Raw genomic sequence first — 23,161 nt, 5'->3', positions numbered from 1 at the left:
CGTGTCAGAGCCACTGCTGCGCTGAGAATGGACCACCAGCCAAATAATATCTGGTGGCCCTTTGGTGGTCCCTTTCTGCTGATGTACGTTGTGGGGGGGCTGATAAACTACAGTAACAGATGAGCCCCAGTCTGTACATAAACACCTACACACTGGAGCTGTATGGAAGCAGTTTTTGATAAAATGGCCAAAGCGTACAGATACATTAGGTGGACCTAATGAGCTGGAATCTCAATGTATAGATGAGTGCCAGATGACCAGGGCCACTATTTTTGTTATTATTATGGATGTATGGCTCTCACTCTTGGTTTTCCAGCCCTTGCTGACATGATCACATGCTGTGAATATTTTCCAGTAGTGAAGCTGTAAAGCTGCACAGCTGTGAGAGTAACAGGCTGCAGTGCTGAATGTCGGCGTCATCTTTGTCTGAGAGCCACTGACTCATAACTCTGATCTAAATGAGCTCATCCACAGCTCTGATTTACCACCGGCTGAGTCCACAGCACCGTCCGGCTGGAGTCGAGCGAGAGATCTCAGCACATGAAATCACTGGGCCGCATTAGAGTGATCCAGGGCATAGCGTCAGTAATGCTGGACAGCAGTTTGGTCACTCACTGCATTCTTACACCACAAGTTGAGCGTAAATTAGACTCATATGGTTTACATTTAGCTGCCTCTACACACCAAACAGTACTGACTATATATTACAGTTTAATACTGACCATACAGTACTGACCTATTTTACTGTCTATACTGTATGAACCAAATGTTAAAAAAAGCCATTTTGTCCTTTCAACAAAAAATCAAACCACCTTGGCAGCCTCAAGATTTGATGTCCATTTTACCATCTTGGCTGTAAATGTGTGCTACTAGCATAGGCTAAAGAATATAAACAAAAACACAGACTCACTTTGCTCTGCTTTAAGCTTTAGCTCAGCTACAGCCGCTTTTCTCACATCTCTGGCAGGAAACTTTCCCACAAAAGTAGAATATTTTCTTGAAAGTACAGTATAGACCATACAGTACAGACTTATATTACTGACTGTACAGTATAGACCATACAGTACTGACCTATATTACTGACTGTACAGTATAGACCAAACAATACTGACCTATATTACTGACTGTACAGTATAGACCAAACAATACTGACCTATATTACTGACTGTACAGTATAGACCATACAGTACAGACCTATATTACTGACTGTACAGTATAGACCAAACAATACTGACCTATATTACTGACTGTACAGTATAGACCAAACAATACTGACCTATATTACTGACTGTACAGTATAGACCATACAGTACTGACCTATATTACTGACTGTACAGTATAGACCAAAAAATACTGACCTATATTACTGACTGTACAGTATAGACCATACAGTACTGACCTATATTACTGACTGTACAGTATAGACCAAACAATACTGGCCTATATTACTGACTGTACAGTATAGACTATACAGTACTGACCTATATTACTGACTGTACAGTATAGACCAAACAATACTGGCCTATATTACTGACTGTACAGTATAGACCAAACAATTCTGACCTATATTACTGACTGTACAGTATAGACCATACAGGACTGACCTATATTACTGACTGTACAGTATAGATCAAACAATACTGGCCTATATTACTGACTGTACAGTATAGACCATACAGTACTGACCTATATTACTGACTGTACAGTATAGACCAAACAATACTGACCTATATTACTGACTGTACAGTATAGACCAACCAATACTGACCTATATTACTGACTGTACAGTATAGACCATACAGTACAGAGCTATATTACTGACTGTACAGTATAGACCATACAGTACAGACCTATATTACTGACTGTACAGTATAGACCAAACAATACTGACCTATATTACTGACTGTACAGTATAGACCATACAGTACAGAGCTATATTACTGACTGTACAGTATAGACCAAACAATACTGGCCTATATTACTGACTGTACAGTATAGACCATACAGTACTGACCTATATTACTGACTGTACAGTATAGACCAAACAATACTGACCTATATTACTGACTGTACAGTATAGACCATACAGTACTGACCTATATTACTGACTGTACAGTATAGACCAAACAATACTGGCCTATATTACTGACTGTACAGTATAGACCATACAGTACTGACCTATATTACTGACTGTACAGTATAGACCAAACAATACTGGCCTATATTACTGACTGTACAGTATAGACCAAACAATTCTGACCTATATTACTGACTGTACAGTATTGACCAAACAATACTGACCTATATTACTGACTGTACAGTATAGACCAAACAATACTGGCCTATATTACTGACTGTACTGTATAGACCATACAGTACAGAGCTATATTACTGACTGTACAGTATAGACCAAACAATACTGGCCTATATTACTGACTGTACAGTATAGACCATACAGTACAGACCTATATTACTGACTGTACAGTATAGACCAAACAATACTGGCCTATATTACTGACTGTACAGTATAGACCATACAGTACTGACCTATATTACTGACTGTACAGTATAGACCAACCAATACTGACCTATATTACTGACTGTACAGTATAGACCATACAGTACAGACTTATATTACTGACTGTACAGTATTGACCAAACAATACTGGCCTATATTACTGACTGTACAGTATAGACCATACAGTACTGACCTATATTACTGACTGTACAGTATTGACCAAACAATACTGGCCTATATTACTGACTGTACAGTATAGACCATACAGTACTGACCTATATTACTGACTGTACAGTATTGACCAAACAATACTGGCCTATATTACTGACTGTACAGTATAGACCATACAGTACTGACCTATATTACTGACTGTACAGTATTGACCAAACAATACTGGCCTATATTACTGACTGTACAGTATAGACCATACAGTTTGATATATATATTTTTTTTTTTTGAAGGTGCACTTTTCTCTCATCATTTTTTTGCCCCTCCATATGTGTGGTTGGATTTTGCCATCGTTATGAGCCCTTTAATTCATCACTGCATCTCCGAGAGGGCAGAGCTCAACCTGTCCTTCAAAAAGATAAAGAAAGGGGGAGGAAGGGAAGAAAATGGATCTGACAAATGAGTGAGTGAGTGTCTGTGTGTTCCAGTGAGCGTCTGTGTAAAATCAATACTGACTCTACAGGAGATGCACTCTAAATACTGCAGAGTGGAAACGGATACGTTTGTACTAAAACTCTTTCAGTCTCAGCTGTGTCTGTGTGTCGGATTAATGTCATATTAAGGTAAAAGTGCTTACATTTCAAAATTGAAAATATTGATATTGTTGATATTGTCTGGATATTTAAAATAAAAAAAGAAAATCTCTACGTTCATACAAGAATGAAAAAATACTCAAAACCAGTAGTATTTACAGATAGCTTAGTACATAAAACTTCTAGGTTAGATATTTTGACAGCCTAGATCACCTTATCAAAAAAAAAAACACTACCAGCACTAAAACTATGAAGCTGAAGTCCACTTTTTATTTGCCAGCTTCTTGTTTGAATTTTCCCGTTCCACCTTAAATGGTGCAGCAGTTATTATAACACTTCAGATGCCAGAATGTAACTGCTGCACCATTTAAGGTGGAACGGGAAAATCTGAACAAGAAGCTGGCAAATGTCCATATCAGAAAATGTTCCCAGCATTGAAAAACATAATTCTGATATTTTGAGAGCCTAAATCAGCTTATCAGGGAAAGTACGTTCTCTCTCCGCCGAGCACTCGGTCTCTCAAATGCTGATAGTTTTTGAGGGAAAACTGTTCCACTGAAAGTGGCTGCAGCAGCAACTTAAAACGTGAACTGAATTCAGTGTAACGTTAGCCAGCAGCGGCGAAATGCTGACACACAGATTCTCCTCCATATGACAGAGTTTATTCCTTCATCAATCCTAATTGCACAAACTCATTTTTCCTCCGCTCATCGTCTGCTGAGGCTGAGCTTCACTGTGGCGTCTGGCTGTGTGTGAGCACTGACCTGTTAACATGAGCGCCGAAAGGAAAATCGAGGTAGTATCAGAGAGCTTGTAGAGAGGAGAATTCCCACTCTGTAATGTGCTCGGGTTTCTTAAACACTAGAGGGCGCTCCCGAGTGAGTCCAAAATAAATGAGTTAAGAGTTAAAATGCTTAAACATTTTTAATTTAAAAGAATAAATTAATTTCCTGAACAAAGAACAGCTTAAAACATTTTAACAGTGCTGTTATATTTTTAAGAGCTTACAGAAGTTTGAAACAGCGCTTTATGGACATTCATGACGTCCGTGATTGCGAACAGCCAATGAGCTGCTCTGCTCACCAACCAATCAGCACTCTGTAGCAGTAATGTTAGTGTTCTGCTGTCCTCATAACCCGGCTCTGGTAGTATTGTGAATCAGACCTGACCCTGCGTTCACACAGGCAGTGACACGACGAGACAAAGCGGCTGGAAGTCGTTCACTCAGCAGCGACACTCAGCGAGTGACACGATCGAGTTCAGTTCTGCTCAACTTAATGCAAATGAGCAGTGACAGGCGGCGGTGATAACCAATCAGAAAAGATGTTCTCAGGACCTGTGGAAAATGTTGCACCAACCTCGGCTCCTGCTGAAGATCTGTTCCACTGCGTTAATGTGAAAACATGGGGATCGCAGTGCTCTGTGACTTTAGCTGTGTTTATATACCAGCCGCTGTTGTGGCTCCACAGCTGAATCAGATTTGTAGGTAAAAATAAAATAATCCTCCTTTACAGTAAAATAAAGCTCTGCTGATCGTTCAACACAGTTTAAAAATAAATGGTCTTAAACTCTGGAGTTAATGTAGAACTGCTAATTCACCCTTTAACCCTGAAGATCAGTGCAGACTGCTGGTCACCATAGCAACACAGACAACAGTCTCGCCTAGCTAGTAGCTAACGAAACGGCAAATTTAAGATGAGCATTGATAATTTGGAGACGAATGGACTGATCTGCATTCATAATCACTCCAGATGGTTTCCTGATACGTTTAATCTGCAATGTGAAACTCAAACACTAAAAGTCGTGAAGCTGAGGTCAGATTCTCTTTCACCAGCTTCTTGTTCGAATTCTCCCGTTCCACCTTAAATGGTGCAGCAGTTACATTCTGGCGCCTCAGGCACCATTTAAGGTGGAACGGGACAATTCAAACAAGAATCTGACTTCAGCCTCGTAAAGTCAAAAGTTGAGAGACATTTTAAAACGTTCTACTTGTGGAAAAGTTTCCTGCTGGAGATGCGAGAAAAGCGGCTATAGCTGAGCTGAAAGCGCCCACCAGCGGCCGGCTGAGGACGGCCTGAGCGACGCTGAGCGATCTTACCGAGTTTTAGCCTTTGTGTGTGAGGTTGTGTGTTTTGTGTGAACCTGTTAGAACCTGTGAACATTAATTATGTTAATTATGTGTGTACATTGTTTTATTTATGTTTTCTTTTGTTCTTATTAAATGTTTTAATCTATTTCACTCCTGAAATTCAGTGTGCGGTCGCCTCTTTTTAGCTTTGGCGTATATCGCATCACAGAAATCATGCATTGGTCGTTTTTGATACATTTCTATATGTTAATCTTGGTTATGCTGTGGTAAATAACCCAACAGCAGGCTGTGCAGCTCTGCTCACTACAGCCGCACACTAATCAATTAGTGGCCGGATCAATACAGGCATTAGCAGATCAGAAAGAGGCTGGACACGCGCCGCTCTGCCAGCCCCGCTTCTCTCACACAGACAGAACGGCTGTGTTCGGTTCTCTGTGCTCTGATAAAGAGCTGCTGCTTTCCTTAATTAGGCTGCAGTTTATTCGTGTGTAAATATGTGAATATGTAAATATGTAAATATGTTAATATGTGCACTCTGTATACAAATATAGAGCAAGAATGCTCTATATAGCACCAAATGGTTCTTTGACTTGTAACAACAGTAGAACCCTTTTTGGTGCTTTATAGAACTACTTTGTTCATAGAGAAGAACGCTTTAACCATGCAAAGAACCATTTAAGCATTCAGATGGTTCTCTGAGTTGTCATACAGCTCTAGAAAACAATATACTAAGGTACTAAACAAGGTACTAGGTTCTTTTTTTTTGCAGAAGCAGAACGCTTTTGGGTGCACTGTAGAGCACTTTAAAGAAACAAATACATCAGGTTCTCAGTAATGGGGAAGAACCATTTAACCATGCAAAGAACAGTTTAGGCATTCAAGTGGTTCTTTGCGCGTTCACAGTTCTATGTAACCACAAACTCTAAGAAAAGAGTTTATTGTACCAAAAAGATTATTTGACTTATAACAATAGAGGAACCATTCTTCAAAAGGTGCTTTGAAGAACCTTGTACGACAGGTTTTTTCATAGAGAAGAACCATTTAACCACGTGAAGAACCTTTTAAGTGTTGAGTTGTCATAACCACTCACTCTTATATTCACGGTTCTATACAGAACCAATGCCTTTTCAAAAGAACCCTTGAAGAACCATTTTAAGGGTGTAAATGAGTAAATAAATCTGTAAATATGTAATTATATGTGAATATGCTAATGTATGAGAGTAAATATATGAATATGTAAATCTGTGCATGAATTACTGTGAATATAATACGATGATGATGATGATGATGCTGACTCTGCTCTGCGTAACGGCGCCGATGACGTAATGAGCTCTCGCGCCACTGCGCCCGCGACCGAGCGAATCTTTGGCGGCGGTGACGTCACCTCTCGCGCCCCGTTCACTTCGGTACCGGAGCTCCGATAGCGGCCTCCACCCCGCGCGCACTCTTACACTCACACGCACACACAGCGCAGTGCACGTGCAGCAACAACAACAGCGGCAGTAGCTGCATGCTAGCAGCTCGCGCGATGCTGCAGTAGCCGCCTCCCCCGCGCGCGCCGTTTCGGGCTGCCGGACTCACACGCGCGCCGCACCGGATCGGTCCGGCGGAGTTCCCGGATGAGCGGGACCGAAGAGCCGCACAGCCGGTTCGGTTCGGATTTACAGCGCGAGGAGGAAGCGGCGCGCGGAGCTCCGGCTGACTGAAGCTCGGTTCCACTTCCGGTTCTGGTTCTGCGCTCAGAGAGTTAAAGCTGCGGCCGCCTCGAGAGAGAAGAACCTGCACCTCTCTCTCTCTCTCTCTCTTTCTCTCTCTCTCTCTCTCTCCCTTTCTCCTGTATTTCTGCTCCTCTCTCTCTCTCTCTCTCTCTCTCTCTCTCTCCTCTCTCTCTCTCATTCTCCTGTATTTCTGCTCTCTCTCTCTCTCTCTCTCTCTCCCTTTCTCCTGTATTTCTGCTCCTCTCTCTCTCTCTCTCTCTCTCTCTCTCTCTCTCTCTCTCTCCCCCTTTCTCCTGTATTTCTGCTCCTCTCTCTCTCTCCCTCCTCTATCTGTTTCTCTTCTTCTCTCTCTCTCTTTTTCTCTTACAATCTCCCTCCTCTGTTTCTGTTCCTCTCTCTCTCTCTCTCTCTCTCTCTCTCTCTCTCTCTCTCTCTATCTCTATCTTTCTGTTCATTTCTCTCTCTCTCATTTTTCTCTTACACACTTTCTCTCTCTCTCTCTCTCTCTCTCTCTCTCTCTCTCTCTCTCTCTCTCTCTCTCTCTCTCTCTCTGGACCGGAGTATGGCCAGTGAACCTGTGATCCTGAATGTGTATGACATGGTAAGAGTGACTCTGCACGGATGCTCTGATGCTGTACTTGTTACTCCCATCCAGCAGGTGGCAGCATAGGCTGCGAGCCGTTCCCCATGTTTAGTGTTTGTGTTGTGTCTGTTGATCAGTGTTCTCCGTTTGGAGTTCTAGAGTTTTATGTAACTGCTGCAGGATTTAAGGTGGAGCGGAAAATTCGATCAAGAAGCCGATTTTAGCCTCGTAGTTCCTGAGCTGAGAGGGGCTGGATGTACAGAGATGTTTTGAGATGTTCTAAGGTGTTCTAAGTGTGTGTTCCACGGTCAGAGGCGTTTATCCGTTCTGCCTTTATGTGAGTTGTTTAAAACTCACTGTTAACCACAAAAACAACAGCAGAGCTGTAAACAGTCCAGAACAGCCTGGTGATGCTAATTGGTGGAGTATAGGCTTCCATTACTTGTTAGCAACAGTGCTAAAGCTGTGAAACAAAGTTCAAACGCCGAGCGCGTCTTGGCTCAGTCCGGTCCTGCCAGGGAGAGGAGGAATGAAATGCATCGCTTTTTTCCTTTTCGGTTTCAGATGGTTTTATTTTGAAATTATGATTTTCTTGAATATTGACTGATATATTGAAATGTGTAATTATGACTTATTTTTTAAGATTTTGAGATAGCATATCGAAATAATGAGAAAGAAATGATTAAAGCAATAAAGCCACTTCAGTCGAGTCAAGTCAGGCTTTCTTGTCATTCCAGCTACATACAAATACACAGTGACACAAAACAACATTAATCCAGGACCAACACAGGAACACAGTGCAGATGATACAGTACAATAAATAAATACGAAAGTCTTACAGTAAACACAACACAGGCGCAACGAGAAGTTGAATTGAGATAAACAAGTGTTCCACCAAGAAATGTGGTTCCTTTAGAGTATGGTATTGTTGCAGAGCAACCATTGACCGCTGAATAAGGAGAAGGACGTTCTGTTGCCCAGTCAAATTTTTTAACTTTTTGTCGTATAATAATGAACATATGATAACACAGCACTGGTTAATGCAGACACTTTAGCTTTATAAGTACTTTCTGGTCATCAAATTAGCACCATGAGTCGTTTTTAGCACCAATCCAGCGGCCCCTCTTCTCACACTGGGGCTGAATCTCAAACGGCTCCCTGCTCCCTACATAGTGCACTACATAGGAGTTTAAATAGTGGATCCTGCAGCCCAACAGAGCAAAATACAGCTAAGAAACAGTGATTTGGGACTCAGACTCATCCACACTCGATACATGATGCACTGTTTGGCTGTAGAGGCTAGAACTTCTAAACTTTCATAGCTAGAACACTATTTGGGGAGTACTGAGCCGTTTGGGATTCAGTCTGGGTTTGACGCGACTTCTGACTGAAACACGGACATTTAAAGTGTGTAAAACATTCAAGAGACATTTTTAGACCAAACATTTTTAAACAAAAAATGGGTTCTTACTTCATCAGTGTCCTGGTTGGTTCATGCGAGCAGCATGAGACTGCTTCAAACACGGTTCAGCCAATCAGAGTTTAGCACCAGAACTATCCGTTTATAATTAGGAATAATACGTTGTTACGACCATGTACTGAGTCACTGTTTAAACATAATTAGTGAATAAGAAACTTTTTCACTTGTAAGTTGATATTTTGAAAAAAGTCATTATTTCAATATAGTAAATAGTTTTAGAGAAAAGAAATAATTTTGTAGAGTCTTAAGGGAAAATTTTGAGAAAAGTCTTTATTTTGAGATATTAAGTCAATATTCAAGAAAATAATTCTAAATAATATACTAAGTGAATATTTTGTCGTACTGTAGCCAAAAACAGAGAAAGAGAAAAACAAAACAATAACAGAGGCGATATTTTCTCCTCTGCTCAGCGGGAATGAGCTTCCATATCGGAGTAATTCAGTTTAACGCTGGAGACGGTGGGAGTGAACACACACTCACTGACTGGAAGGGAATCACCATCGTCAGCACATCAGCACACACACACACACACACACACACACACACTGGCTGTGTTGAGAGTAGTTGTGTGTTTGTGTAGGTGTGTGCGTGTCTGTGTGTGTGTGTGTGTGTGTGTGCGTGTATGTGTGTGTGTGTGTGTGTGCGTGTATGTGTGTGTGTGTGTGTGTGTGTGTGTGTAGGTGTGTGTGTGTGTGTATGTGGTGTGTGCGGTGTCGGTATGTGTGGGTGTGTGGTGGTGTGTGTGGTGTGTGTGTAGGTGTGTGGTGGTGTGTGCGGTTGGTGCGTGTGTGTGGTGTAGGTGTGTGGTGTCGTGTGGTGTGCGTGTCTGTGTGTGTGTGTGCTCTAAGGGGCAGCTGCTCCTGATTCTGTTAAGTGAGGGGGGAGGGGGGGGTTAAAAGCACAGCTGCCCCCTCATCAATAATACAGCACATTCAGGTTTCTGATCAGAGAGTCATCTGCCCCAGAGAGAGAGAGAGAGAGAGAGGGAGAGAGGAAGAGAGAGAGAGAGGAAGAGAGAGAGAGAGAAAGAGAGAGAGTGCTGTAACGATTCATTTGTTTCCTCTGTGCATTGATTAGAGTTCCTCCTGAAGAAACTTCAACTTTTCTTCATAAAAAGAAAAAGAAAAAAAATTATATATACATATATATGTATATTTATTTATTTATTTATTTGTTTATATCTAGACTGATCAGCCATAACACTAAACCACCTCGTTGTTTCTAGACTCACTGTCCACTTTATCAGCTCCACTGACCGTATAGTTTTACTCTGTAGTTCTACAGTTACAGACAGGACCCCCATGGACCCTCACAGAGCAGGTACTATTTGGGTGGTGGATCATTCTCAGCACTGCAGTAACACTGACGTGGTGGTGGTGTGTTAGTGTGTGTTGCGCTGTTACGAGTGGATCAGACACAGCAGTGCTGCTGGAGTTTTTAAACACTGTGTCCACTCACTGTCCACTCTATTAGACACTCCTACCTTGTCAGTCCACCTTGTAGATGTAAAGTCAGAGACGATAGCTCATCTGCTGCTGCACAGTTTGTGTTGGTCATCCTCTAGTCCTTCATCAGTGGTCACAGGACGCTGCCCACAGGACGCTGTTGGCTGGATATTTTTGGTTGGTGGACTATTCTCAGTCCAGCAGCAACACTGAGGTGTTTAAAAACTCCAGCAGCACTGCTGTGTCTGATCCACTCAGACCAGCGCAACACACACTAACAAACCACCACGTCAGTGTTACTGCAGTGTCTGATCGCTGTGTCTAAGCTGGTTTATGCTGGTCTGCTGCTGGTTTAGTTGGTCACCCAGCTTCGTCACACTGCTGACCAGCATACCAGCATTAAAAACACAGCATGTTCTGGTTCTGGCTGTCTAGTTTAAATACTGTTTAACTCTCTCTCTCTCTCCCTCTCTTTCTCTCTCTCTCTCTCCCCCTCTCTCTCTCTCTCTCTCTCTCTATCTCTCTCTCCCTCTTTCTCTCTCCCTCTCTCCCTCCCTCCCTCTCCCTCTCTCTCTCAGTATTGGATTAATGAGTATACCTCCACTCTGGGGATCGGAGTTTTTCACTCAGGAATAGAGATCTATGGCAGAGGTAAATCCTTATAATCATAAAACACTGATGCATGGTGGGTGATTTTTACACTTATCGTTATGTGGTCATTATTTCCTGAGCTGGGCTGAAAATCATACCTTCATCCAGCAGGTCTAAATCATGTTAAATAAATAATAATTACCACACATGAAGTGTTTATTAAATGTTTTGCAATTTTAGCAAATTTTTACATTCACAAAATGAAATTTAACAGCCTCTTTTCTGTATTTCTGCACAGAAAATAATCAGTTTTTCTGCTTTAGGACTCTTAGGGTTGGTTTATCATCAGGCCTAGTCTAAACTGCAGTGCCAAAGGTGATTTACCACTGGGAACTTTTTTTAGTCTTAGGCTTAATCCTGATCTGGGAAACTGGCCCCAAAAGCCTTTTCCTTTTCAGAATCTTCAGTTCAGTCTTCTATTATTTCGATCCCTTTTTATGTTTCTCTTCACTGTACACTTTATGTGCACCTCAGTGTTTACGTGTGAGATATTGTGCACTAAAAATACTGAATTTAAAGCAAATGATCTCCAGTTATCGGTGATTTTTTCCATCAGAATTTGCCTATGGCGGTCACCCGTACCCCTTCAGCGGGATCTTCGAGATCAGCCCGGGAAACGCCGCCGAGCTCGGAGAAACCTTCAAATTCAAGTGAGGATTCAAATATACACAGACGCAAACATGCATATTTAACGATATTCATTTTTCAGCCTGAGATAAAAAGCAGAAAACACATATCATCACTGTCCAAATTCAAACAAGCATCTCCAAAACGGTAACTTTACAGGAAATGCCAAAACATTCTGTACCTCTAATGTCAGTCAGTGTGCAGGGATTTCATTTCAATCAGTTTTGGAGCATTTCTATTGGTCCACTCATCATTACATTTTGATGCAATCTGAAGGACAGCTGAGCCGAGCTTAAATGATATAGTAAAGTAAAAATTAGAAAAATGGAGTTGGGCTTTTAGACAGAGACGATATATAACATCATTACACAGAAGACTCAACAACTGAATATAATATCAATGTATCCAGTATTTAATTTGTCCACTCTTTATTTTGCCGCATCTACTGTCACTGTAATCTTAAATTCAGCTGCGTCCTCCCAACCACAAAGGAGTCACTGACATTAAGACCCTGTTTACACCTCGCGTTAACGCGTGTTTGGTGTCGTTATGTAAAGCTTTTTTTGAAACCAGAAAAACACCAGAAAAGGTTTTTCTGTTGTATACAAGCTTGACACTGTAACAACAGCAGAACCCCTTCTGGCTCTGTATAGAACCGTATACAGCACATTCTCCATCAATCTGCAGAACCATTTCACTAAGTAAGGTTGATGGAGAATGAGTTGTAAAATAGTTCTATAAAGCACCAAAAAGGGTTCTGCTATAGTTATGATGTCAAGCTTGTAACAACAGAAGAACCGGTTTGGGTGCTATTTAGAACTCTTTTCAAAACGGTCCTATATTGAATCATATACAACACATTCTCCATCAATCTGAAGAACCATTTCACCATGCAAAGAACCCTTTAATCATGCAAATGGTTCTTGAAGTGTTCCTGGTTCTGTATAGAACAATTGAGTTTTCTGAAGAACACTTGAAGAACCCTCTTTTTTAATAATGTACACTTACTGTAAATATCACAATTCACACTAACACTGTTCACAGTAACATCGAGCTATTTACACGTACACCATTCCGTGCTATTTTATGCTATTTCTTGATACTGATTCAGCAGCAGTTGCCTATATTTATACTAAACGTTGGTGTGTTATAGTCATGTGGTTTACCAGGTGGAGTTAGTGTTAATAGCCAGTCTGAGTGGTTACTAACTGTGTAACATACACTGCCCTTAATTTTATGCCTACCTCAGAGAGGCCATCGCTCTGGGCACGACGGACTTCACAGAGGAAGACATCGATAAGATCATGGAGGAGCTGGGGAAGGAGTTTAAAGGGAACGCGTATCACCTAATGCACAAAAACTGCAACCACTTCTCCTCCGCGCTCTCTGAGGTTAGATCTCTCTCTTTAAATATGTTTCGCCTCCTGTTTTGCTGTAGTGTCAGTGTAATCCACCCACAGTACAGTATGCTACCACAGATAACAGTGACGGCTAGGACGATAGCTTATGCTGCTTATTCCACTGATTTTTCAAAATCTCTTAATTATATAATAATAAATAAACAGTTAAGATGTAAACAGACTGGTTCAGAGTGGTTCAGAGTGGTTCAGAGTGGTTTGGTGTGAAACGCTCTGTTCTAGATAAACTTACCGAGTCAGAACTGTTCACAGTAGTGGTGATAGGAACCAGATGTCCACCTCTAAAAGCTCCCTCACAGAAAGTTCCTACGTGAAATGGTTATGAATTCACTGCCTGATGACTGAGACACTGTTTTATGATATGATGGAGAGAGATATGCAGTGTGTTGTGAGGCAAAATAGACCCCAATACAATTATTTTTGTTTCCAGTTTTTTCCATTATTTTACCATCATCATCATAACATATAAAACTCAGACACTGAGTTTTATGAGACCGTGTTTTACGATAGTTTTGAGAAGGTTTAGCTTCTAAAATGCATTTTTTAAAATCCATGCAGGGCACTGTGAGGCAAAATAGAAAACTTATTATTTCAGATTTTCCACTATTTTCCATCATCAACATTCCATATAAGCTCAGAAGACTCGTGTAGGTTCACTGGTGGTTTTGGATAGTAAATAAAATGTCTATATTTGTGTTGTAGTCATGGCGACCCCTGATTCCTATCACCACCACTGTAAAGACATCTGAACCATTTCACACCAAACCACTCTGAATGTTTTTCTTAGCATCCCAACGATTGAGCTATGCAGAGGTTTTGAAAAATTGGTGAAATTCCCCTTTCAGTGCAAGTGGGGCAGTAAACTTTGCTTGTCATCTCTCTCTCTCTCTCTCTCTCTCTCTTTCTCTCTCTCTCTCTCTGTAGTTGCTGTGTGGGCGTGAAATCCCTCGCTGGGTGAACCGTTTGGCGTATTTTAGCTCCTGTATTCCGTTCCTGCAGAGCTGTCTGCCTAGAGAGTGGCTCACTCCGGCCGCGCTGCAGAGCCACATCAGCTCGCACCCGCACACGCACCCGCACAGCGAGTCCAGCGACGAGGAGCCCTCGGGGGCCGTAGGGGGGGCGGCACACACCTGCAGACACACACGCGTCTGATCTTATTCACTACGACACACACACACACACACACACACAGGCTGCGTCTCAAACGGCCCCCTCCTCCCTCTGTAGTGCACTATATGAAATCATAGCTTCAGTGCTTATGTAGTGCACTATATGTCCACTAGGGGGCCAACTGGGATTCAGCCACACACACAGACCTCTGAGGACGTGTTGTTGCAGGCTGATCTGCGTCCACTGCCTGGTTTGCACCACTGACGATACATTTACCGGCACCAACTGGCACGACCCAGTCTGTACTGCACTGTACAAGCCATAACGAAACGGCCTTATTCTTCAGCAGTAATTACTTTAATTACTAATTACCTGCTCAGCTGGTGAGCTGTACTTAACTCAATTCGACTTTATTGTCATTATACAGTACAACAAAACACTTTAGGGACATTTCTCTGGTGCATAAACATTAATACAATGACATGCATGCAAATGCAAATGCACTAGTTGGGTGACAGTTTGCCTACACAAAATAAGTTAAAAAACAACACATAGACAATACAGTAAACAGACAACAGACAATAAATACAGAATAAACTAGAGACACAGAGGTGCTGTGGTGCATAGACGGTGTGTATATGTATGTGCAAAATGTGCAAAATAGGCAGCAATTATAGAGACAGTGTTCAGAAAACAATACATATATTACAAGTATGTTACAGATATACTGCAAGTATAGATGTTTACCTGTAAAACACAGTGATTTGCAGTATTGCATTGTGTATTAGTATGCACCACAATAACAATAGTATTAGCAAAGCTGGCCAAATGTAGGCTCAGGCCCAATCCCATTTCTTATTTTACCCCTACCCCTTGTTTTTGAGTGTTGCTCTTTGGAACTGAGTTCCAGGGTAGTGGCTGAAATCTTCCTCTGAAATGGGACCCTCAAATAAAAAGAGCATCACTTCATTAACAGCTACCAGCGCTGCTCTGTAGGCGACCCTGCCAGTCTGCAGTGACAGCAGAGGAGGGTAAAGTTCAGCTCCTCACTGCTGGGCTTTAGTTACATTTAGGGCATCATATGATCTTCAAAGAGGGGGGCAATTATTTATTATCACCCACCCCTAATTCTTCAGTGATATGAAGCTGAAGGGGTGAAATGGGATTGGGCCTTAACCTCAAATGGCTTCCTACTCTCTATGTAGTGCGCACTACCTAGGTTATTATATAACAGCTTCTACACAAACAGTGCATTGTATGTCTGAATAAAAGCCATTTATATTAAGTCAAAGCTGCACAACATCCTATCTAAGATTTAATGCACTGTTTGAGTGCAGAAGCCATGATTTCATGACCTGTGCAGTGCACTGTATAGGGAGTAAGGAGAGGAGATTCAGCCACAGATGCTAAAGCAGAATGATAGTAACGTTGAGCAGGTTTTGTCCGTACTCCTCTCGTCTCCCTGCGTTCTGAGTGATTTCACCCACAGAGAGAAACTAAGTGGTGTTAAGCTAGGAAAGAGACTGAGAACGCTTATATAGGGGTTTCAGCATTAAACACCCTGAGCCCCTCTGCTAATACAACAGATCAGGCAGCGATCTGTAACTCTGTAGTGCAGTGTGGGTGCATGACAGTGGTGCACATGCATGTGGATGCAGATCAGGTAGTGACACTCGTCAATTTGTCGTTTTACGTTAGCATCCAGGCGCTCCCTGGGTCCACGTTTCTGTCTAGAAGAAAAATAAATGGCAATTTTCTAAAATCTTTCTCACCCAGCCAGCAAATTCTGAAGCTGACACGTTTTGTTGTACACATATTGTTGTTAAATAGTGAAAATACGCGAAATACTACAGAAAGCTAGCAGTCCTTCATGTTTGGAGCACTGCTGAACACCACAGGGTGTTTTAGCAACTTTCATTCATTGTTCCCCGTAGAGAAAACCATAGAGTTCCTTATTTGGACGCCGACTATGGATTGACCACACGACTTTAGAGGTCTGCACATAAACAGACTGCAAGCTCTCATCCTCCTGCTGCTCACAGCGCCCCCTACCAGCCTGGATGACCAACAGACCTCAGAACTGTTTCCTGGAGAAGGACAAAGGTCGCGCTCCACCAGCCGGAGCCCCCAGGGATTATTTAAAAGCCTCCTACTGCTCCTCTTAAAGTGACAGTTCGGTAGAAAAATCAAATGCACTCAGTTTCTTCCATTGTCCCAAACGTATTTGATCTGTTAAGACGTGTTTGGTGTGTTAAGTTCGCTTTTTCAGTTTTGTACGTGAGCTAGGCTAATGTAGCTAACAAGTAATGGAAGCGTATGCCCTGTTGATTAGCATCAGGCAAATAACATCCTCACACACATCCCAGACTTCCCACACGGCCCAGACTTCGTGGAGTTGTTCGGTTTAGTTTTAGTTCATTGTGATTATTGTGATGTACAAAAACATCAACCACACATGAGAAAAGCTCAATAACCAGCTATTTTCTACCCTCAAATAGACTCTGGACTTCAGGATTGCAGGATTGCTCAGTCCTGGTCCTGAAGATCAGATCTACCACCCTGTAGAGTTCAGATCCAAAACACCTGATGCTAATGGTCAGATGCTCTTGAAGGCCTAGATTACCTGGATCAGGTGTGTTAAACCAGGGCTCTGCAGGGTGGTGGATCAGGAGCAGGTTTGGCCACCCCAGACTAAAGTATATTAGATTAGTGAAGAACAGAAGCTCGCTAGGCTAACTAATCACCAGTTGCTAGTTAGCTACAGCAGGCACATTTTAAGCTATCAAGCTAGCGCCATTACAGAAAATATGATGAATCTGGACATCATGAGGGCTCTTTTAAAACCATCTGGAGTTCAGTCATTTTTAATAGACCTGATAATGTGTGTTTCATTTAGTAATGCAGTTAGCACCATGCTAATATTGGGATTTAAGCCTCCTTTACTTGTTAGCTACTTAGCGCCAGTGCTAAAGCTATAGAGGGAAACTTCAGACAGCAAACATGTCTAACTGACTAAATCTGAGGGGAAATTTTGTGTAAATTTGATATTTTACCAAACTGTCGTTTTAAATGCCCTCAAGTCTTATTCCTCCTTTTTTTATTCCCTTGAATAGAAAACAGTATTTACCATTGTGCATTCTCCTTTTTTTACAACCTTCCTCCATTTACTGGGGGGTAGAAACGATGGACAGCTCAGACTGACCACCCTTAGGCCTCGTTCCTCTTTTTTGCAGTATTTGTCCCTGAATTCTCCTCTTCCGTAGTACTGTAAACACGCTGACTGACTGGAGTTTGTGCTTTTTCAGTGAAACCCCCTCTAGACTTTTAGACTGAACTCTTCTAGTCGTTTTTAGGAAGAATTTTTTTCAAGGAAAAGTTATACCTCCAGATTAGCCGGTTAGTTGTACTTGGACTCTTTTCTACTTTGTAAATATTTTAGACTCTAAATAACGCTCTGTTTGCTGTTTTTAGCCGGTTCACTTGAGGACAGTGTGCCAGCGACGGAGGGAGCAAAATTACAGCGTCCCCTTCAGGAAGATATTAAAAGAATAGCCTCGACCAAACATGCTAACCTTGCTAACTGTGAGTACAAGATAGCAGCGCCAGTTAGCACGATGTCCTTTCCGCAGTGCTAATTTGTGGCTGTATCACAGTGATTTCATTCACTGTTAGCGACGTTAGCATTTTTTCCTCACTGAACTCCTTTAAACATTCTTTATTTTAAGTTTTATTTATTTAAATGCTGCTTTAATTTGAAAACATGATGTCAATTTGCATTCTTTTATATTCAGATTGATTTGACTTTGATTTGTATTTGCCTGCGAGGTTTAAGAGAGTTTGATTATATGTGATGCTGCCAGGTGTTTTTGGCTTTATTTGCAGCGTTTTTAAGCTAAACAGAGCTCTTTAGCAGTATGGAGACAGACTCTGACCAAGCGTGTTGCAAACACAACACAAACACACAGCAGTGTGGAAACGCAGCCATATAACTATAAGCTGTTGATTCATAGTGTTCACCAACGATGGCCTCCCGTTTTTGCTGACCACTCAAAAATGACTGATTACTCAGCTGATGCTTGGAAGCAGAACAGAGGGGAATGGATGTGGAAACCTTAATGTGTGTAAAGCCCATTAACTCCTTCCAGTAGTGTTTTACCTCAGATAGCTTTGGAAGCCCAAAGCATATAAGCCCATTACCCTTAGCATTTAACTCTGTTTTTACACACTATGCAGTATTAAGCCCTGCTGGAGCTGCATTGACTGAGGGAGGCAGGACTCTGACTGGGCCTCTGTCAGTAAAAAGGTCCTCTTATTTGGGTAACCATGAGGAAAATAACTGCGGTAAACCATTAATTAATGATAATAGCAGCATTTTTTCGCCCAGTAATCGTGAGAGATAGAAGCAGGAGCTAACACAGTGACAGCATGCGAAGCTTAATCTTTGTGAAATAAAAGTGCAGATCACTGAAAGCTAGTTTAGTAAGAAAGAACAGAATTGGGCTCCTGAATGACGCAGCAGTCTAAGCGTGGGCTCTCATTGGGAGATCACAGTTCCAGGGATGCGGGAAGCGCTCAGCATCCCCAGATTTCAGGGTTAGTTAATTATAACTGTTAAAAATAATTTTAAAACATAGTAAAGGCCTATATCTGCTTGTTTTAGGTTGGGGTTTGTATTTTTGTGTTTTATTCATATATTTTAAAAACCTGGAGTAGCTGCACAGTTTACATTAATGTTGTGTTTTCATTAAAGCAAGCTGAATCGCTTTTATCGCCCCCTGCTGGCTGCTTTGTAGGCCCGTCACTAAAACACATGGAGGTTGAGGTCCCGGTCAGTGCGCATGCAAGTGTGTGACTGTGGGCTCGACACACTTGGTTACCGCGCTGCACATCAACCATATAATTAAATGTCACTCAGCTCATTTGCATAAAGTTCATCCAGAAGGAGAGACAGCAGATAAATCAGGGTGTGCATCAGTTATTTTAACGCGTGAGCTATGTGCGTGTATTATCGTCTCTCGCCATGTTGTGTCACTCTCTGTTTGATGCAAATCATGAAACAAATTCAAACGAAAAACAAGGCAGCTTATTTTGCATAACATCACCGTTCACGTCATTCATATACTACTTAAAATGTCAGCATCCCCAACTTAAACAACTTCCCGCATCCCTGGCGAGTTCGATCCCTGGTGATGCCACAGCCATCCGTAACCGGTAGTCCAAGAGAGCCTGTCGCCTTCTTCCCTGAAGCCATTAAGCCTGAGGCTGTTGTTTCACCCAGCGTGTATAACAGTTTGGTTAAAAAGTGTGGGGACACTAGTGGCTTGCCCTGGTCCTGTTACCGCAGTCCCTCGGATAACCGTGCTCAATCTCATGATAGTGATATGATGTAGTGATTTAAATGAATAGCGATTTAATCCAGTATGAATTAGTGTGTAACTGTGTATTGCGCAATTGGCTGATTTGATTCATAAACTTTGAACCGTCTAACAGCACTGCATTATTTAAGCCCCTCACCCTTCCAGCTTTCTCGAAAACAGCTATCATACAGTTTATGGGTCGACTCAGTACAAATAATTCGTTCTTAAGAATTAATAGACTGATTTATTTGCCTAATACTATCCCTAAAAATGTCATGTAATTAGTATAAATAGTGTAGTATTTACTTTTTGTTATCGGGTTATGTCATTCGTAGCCCACAGGTCCCCGGATGGGAAAAAACAGTAGCTAGCTAGATACTAGCTAGAGAGCTACCTAAGTTAGCTAGCTAGCTAAAATGTTGGTGAGGTAGCTCTTATTAGCGTTAGGGTAAAAGTCTGTTAGGTAAGGAAATTGTTTGAGAGAAGGAATGATTTACATAATTACATAAAGTAGGATATAATAACGTGTGTGTTTATATGCTAGCTAGCTAACTAATATGGTTGAGCTAGTGTCTAATCTTATCTTTACTCCTAATTTTAACTTTTATTTTAAATAAACGTTTTACAGCAGCCGACGTGAGGGGGGGGGGTCACTGTCCTTAACCACAAGCTTAGTGGTTTTATTCACTTAACGTCACAGTGAGCTTCACCAACATGAGCTAGCTAGCTAGTTTAGGTAGCTCGCTAGCAAGGACGCTAATTAGCACCAAAGCTGGGGCATCTTCCACCCAAAGTAGCGCCTCGTCCAGCCTTGGGCTCGGTCAGCAGGGCTGCGGATACTACTGGAACAGCCAGGCCACGGCCCCTCAGCTCGGAATATCCGTGGGCATTAGGGAAAATCACATGGATACTTCATTCCCAAACGGCTAATCGAATCCCACACGTTACGTTACGCAGCTTAAGGACTAATGCAGCTCTAACAGGGCTTTAAAAGATGGCTATGATTCCTGTCTCATGCTGCTGACGGTGTGTCTTCAACAGTAGAGAGAGGGCCGTGGTTCCATCCTGGCACTTTCTGAACTCTTCTGAGCTCTGGTGTGAAGACCACTTGTCAATCAAGCCCTTTATTCTCCTCCCCCCATCCCTCCTCTGTCTCATTCTCCAGTTTGCTGTGGAGTCACAGGCGTGAAACTGCTGTGGGAAACTTCATAAACCACAGTCACTGATTTATACATTTATATTTCACGTTCTCGGTTTGCTCTCTTTTTTACTGCTCAGACATTCTGTCGTTTTATTTTCCGTCTCTCTCTGGATGCTTTTGGACTGAAGAGGCCGCCGCTTCTGGACCTTTCTACTAACGAGCTCAGTCGAGACGTCCTTTTTCTACTGTTGTCAGTTTTAACCTGGATTAGTATTTACTTTTATGAACTGAAAGACAGTTTTACAAACGCTGAAACGAATAAAGGACTGAAACGTAACGTTTTACTGTCTCAGATTTGTCATTTATGTTTGAGTGATGTTTTTTACTCTGGTCAACATCCAGTCATATGCAGAAATGTACACATCGCTGCTGTCGGAAAAAACCTTGTATCGCCAAAATGGTAATTTTACAGGAGAAGAAAAAAACAGCCTTTACTTTTAATGTAAGTCAATGGAACCTGAATTTTTTACATGCCATTTTGGTTCATTTCTTTTGGTCCATTCATCATGAAATTCACACAGTGTGAAGGACAACGATCATTTTCAAATTATGTCAAAAACTGAAAAATGACAAAAATGGAGATATGATGTTTTGTCCTGACAACAGCGATATTGTTGATTTTCTAAGTGTAAATAAGTTACACGTCCTCTACAGAGACACACAAATGCACAATTTAATACACAATTACTATGTATTTACTGAACTTACTTGTTTCCCGTGTTGATTTTCTGTGTTAATATTAGTTAGCTAGTTAGCACACACACAGGAAACAAATTTTACATTTTAAATTTAAATTTTACATTTTCTGCAAATTTTTGTGCACAGTTTATACTTATTTGCTGAGTTTAGCATATTGGAAAAAATACTAAATAAATTAGTATTTATTTACTAAAAAATTAGTAAATAAATACTAATTGTGTATTTAATTGATTGTCACTCGAGTGTTTAATTGAGTGTATTTATATCCAAAACCATTTAATAACTACACAAAATTAGATTTAGGCTTTGGCTTGTATTTGTATGTAACCTAAACGACTCTTGCTTCAGTGTTGTGTTAAACAGGGAGTCGTTTACCGCCGAATGCTTATTTAAGAGGTTTTACAGTTCAAATTTGCACAAAATGCTCTCACCATTCGCTGTTTTAAGTATTAAGACTAGAGTTTACTGGTTTGAGGACTCTAAAGTTTCTGCACATGCTCAGATGTAGAACAGCGAAAGATATCAGATTAACAGCCTGACCCACCACTCAGACCCACTATCACAAAAACCAGGCCCTTACAACAGCCACCCCACTGGGTGGGGCTCCCACTGTCGCACGGAGCAGCTGTGTTTCCCACACCTGGACTACCAGCTGCAGACGGTTGTGGTGTTGATGGGATTTGAATTCATCACCTCCTGACGATGGAGCCAATGTTTAGTGCACTGCACCACTCAGCTGGCTCATTAGCATGCTAACGGCTGCATTGCTAACAGGAACACAAAGGAAGGCGCCACGCCAAAGTGTAGGTGTTCAGGTGTGATCTGGGTGGTGAGCCACAGTGGGGGGAGGGGCAGGTTAAAAAAGAACTGAAAAGTGGTCTGGAGTGGATTTTTGGGGACAGATTTGAGTTTATTTCTCTGCCTGTCTAAGCCTTGACCACAGCTTAAGAAGGCAGGTTCTCATCCCTACGCCTTACTAAGTTGTGGCCACTACTTAATTATCTCGTTCCCACGCCTTACTAAGTCAGCCACACGTTATTTTTATTTTTACAGGATGTCACCAGCAGGGCTCCGTAGATTTGAGTTCTCCTGTGGGCAGCTATGCTTCGTAGTTATGGGAAATCTGAATCCAGGGCTATTTTAAATGTCCAGGCGAGTATATCAGTTGTTATGTCGTGTTCACAATCGGCTGGTCAGTAATTATTTATACCTGTTCATGTTTAATGGCAACCCAGCACCGAAATACAATTTAGTACTGAAAAAAGCAAAAATGTTACTATAAAAACAAACAGTTTCTCTGTTTAAAATGCTTTATCTCATCTCATGTTTTTTTCCAACATTTTGTGGTGTTTTTAAACCTACCTGTAAGTTTTGCAAACCTACTGACATCTGGAATGGACTGTCAGGTTTTTGTTTTTTTTATCAGGTTTCAGTGCGGCTGCAGGTCCTAACCCGAGGCGCAGGACGCTGAGAGTGCGGGTCTGACAGTGTGGGGGCTAAAGCT

The 23,161-nt window shown here is 41.6% G+C and overlaps 1 protein-coding gene across 1 annotated transcript; it reads left to right on the top strand.

Annotated features, from left to right (window-relative positions):
- The first annotated feature begins 7,576 nt into the window (after positions 1-7,576).
- LOC118811052 (deubiquitinase DESI2) lies at positions 7,577-15,324 on the top strand. Its single transcript, XM_036575257.1, has 5 exons — positions 7,577-7,687; positions 11,173-11,245; positions 11,802-11,895; positions 13,122-13,263; positions 14,215-15,324. Exons 1-5 carry the CDS (start codon positions 7,649-7,651, stop codon positions 14,440-14,442), a joined length of 576 nt encoding a protein of 191 aa, XP_036431150.1. The 5' UTR covers positions 7,577-7,648; the 3' UTR covers positions 14,443-15,324.
- Positions 15,325-23,161: the final 7,837 nt, after the last annotated feature.

The sequence above is a fragment of the Colossoma macropomum genome, unplaced genomic scaffold, assembly GCF_904425465.1.
Source record: "Colossoma macropomum unplaced genomic scaffold, Colossoma_macropomum, whole genome shotgun sequence".
Taxonomy (NCBI): domain Eukaryota; kingdom Metazoa; phylum Chordata; class Actinopteri; order Characiformes; family Serrasalmidae; genus Colossoma; species Colossoma macropomum.
Note: the sequence above shows the minus strand (reverse complement) of the source record. Positions and strands in the feature narration are given on the sequence as shown.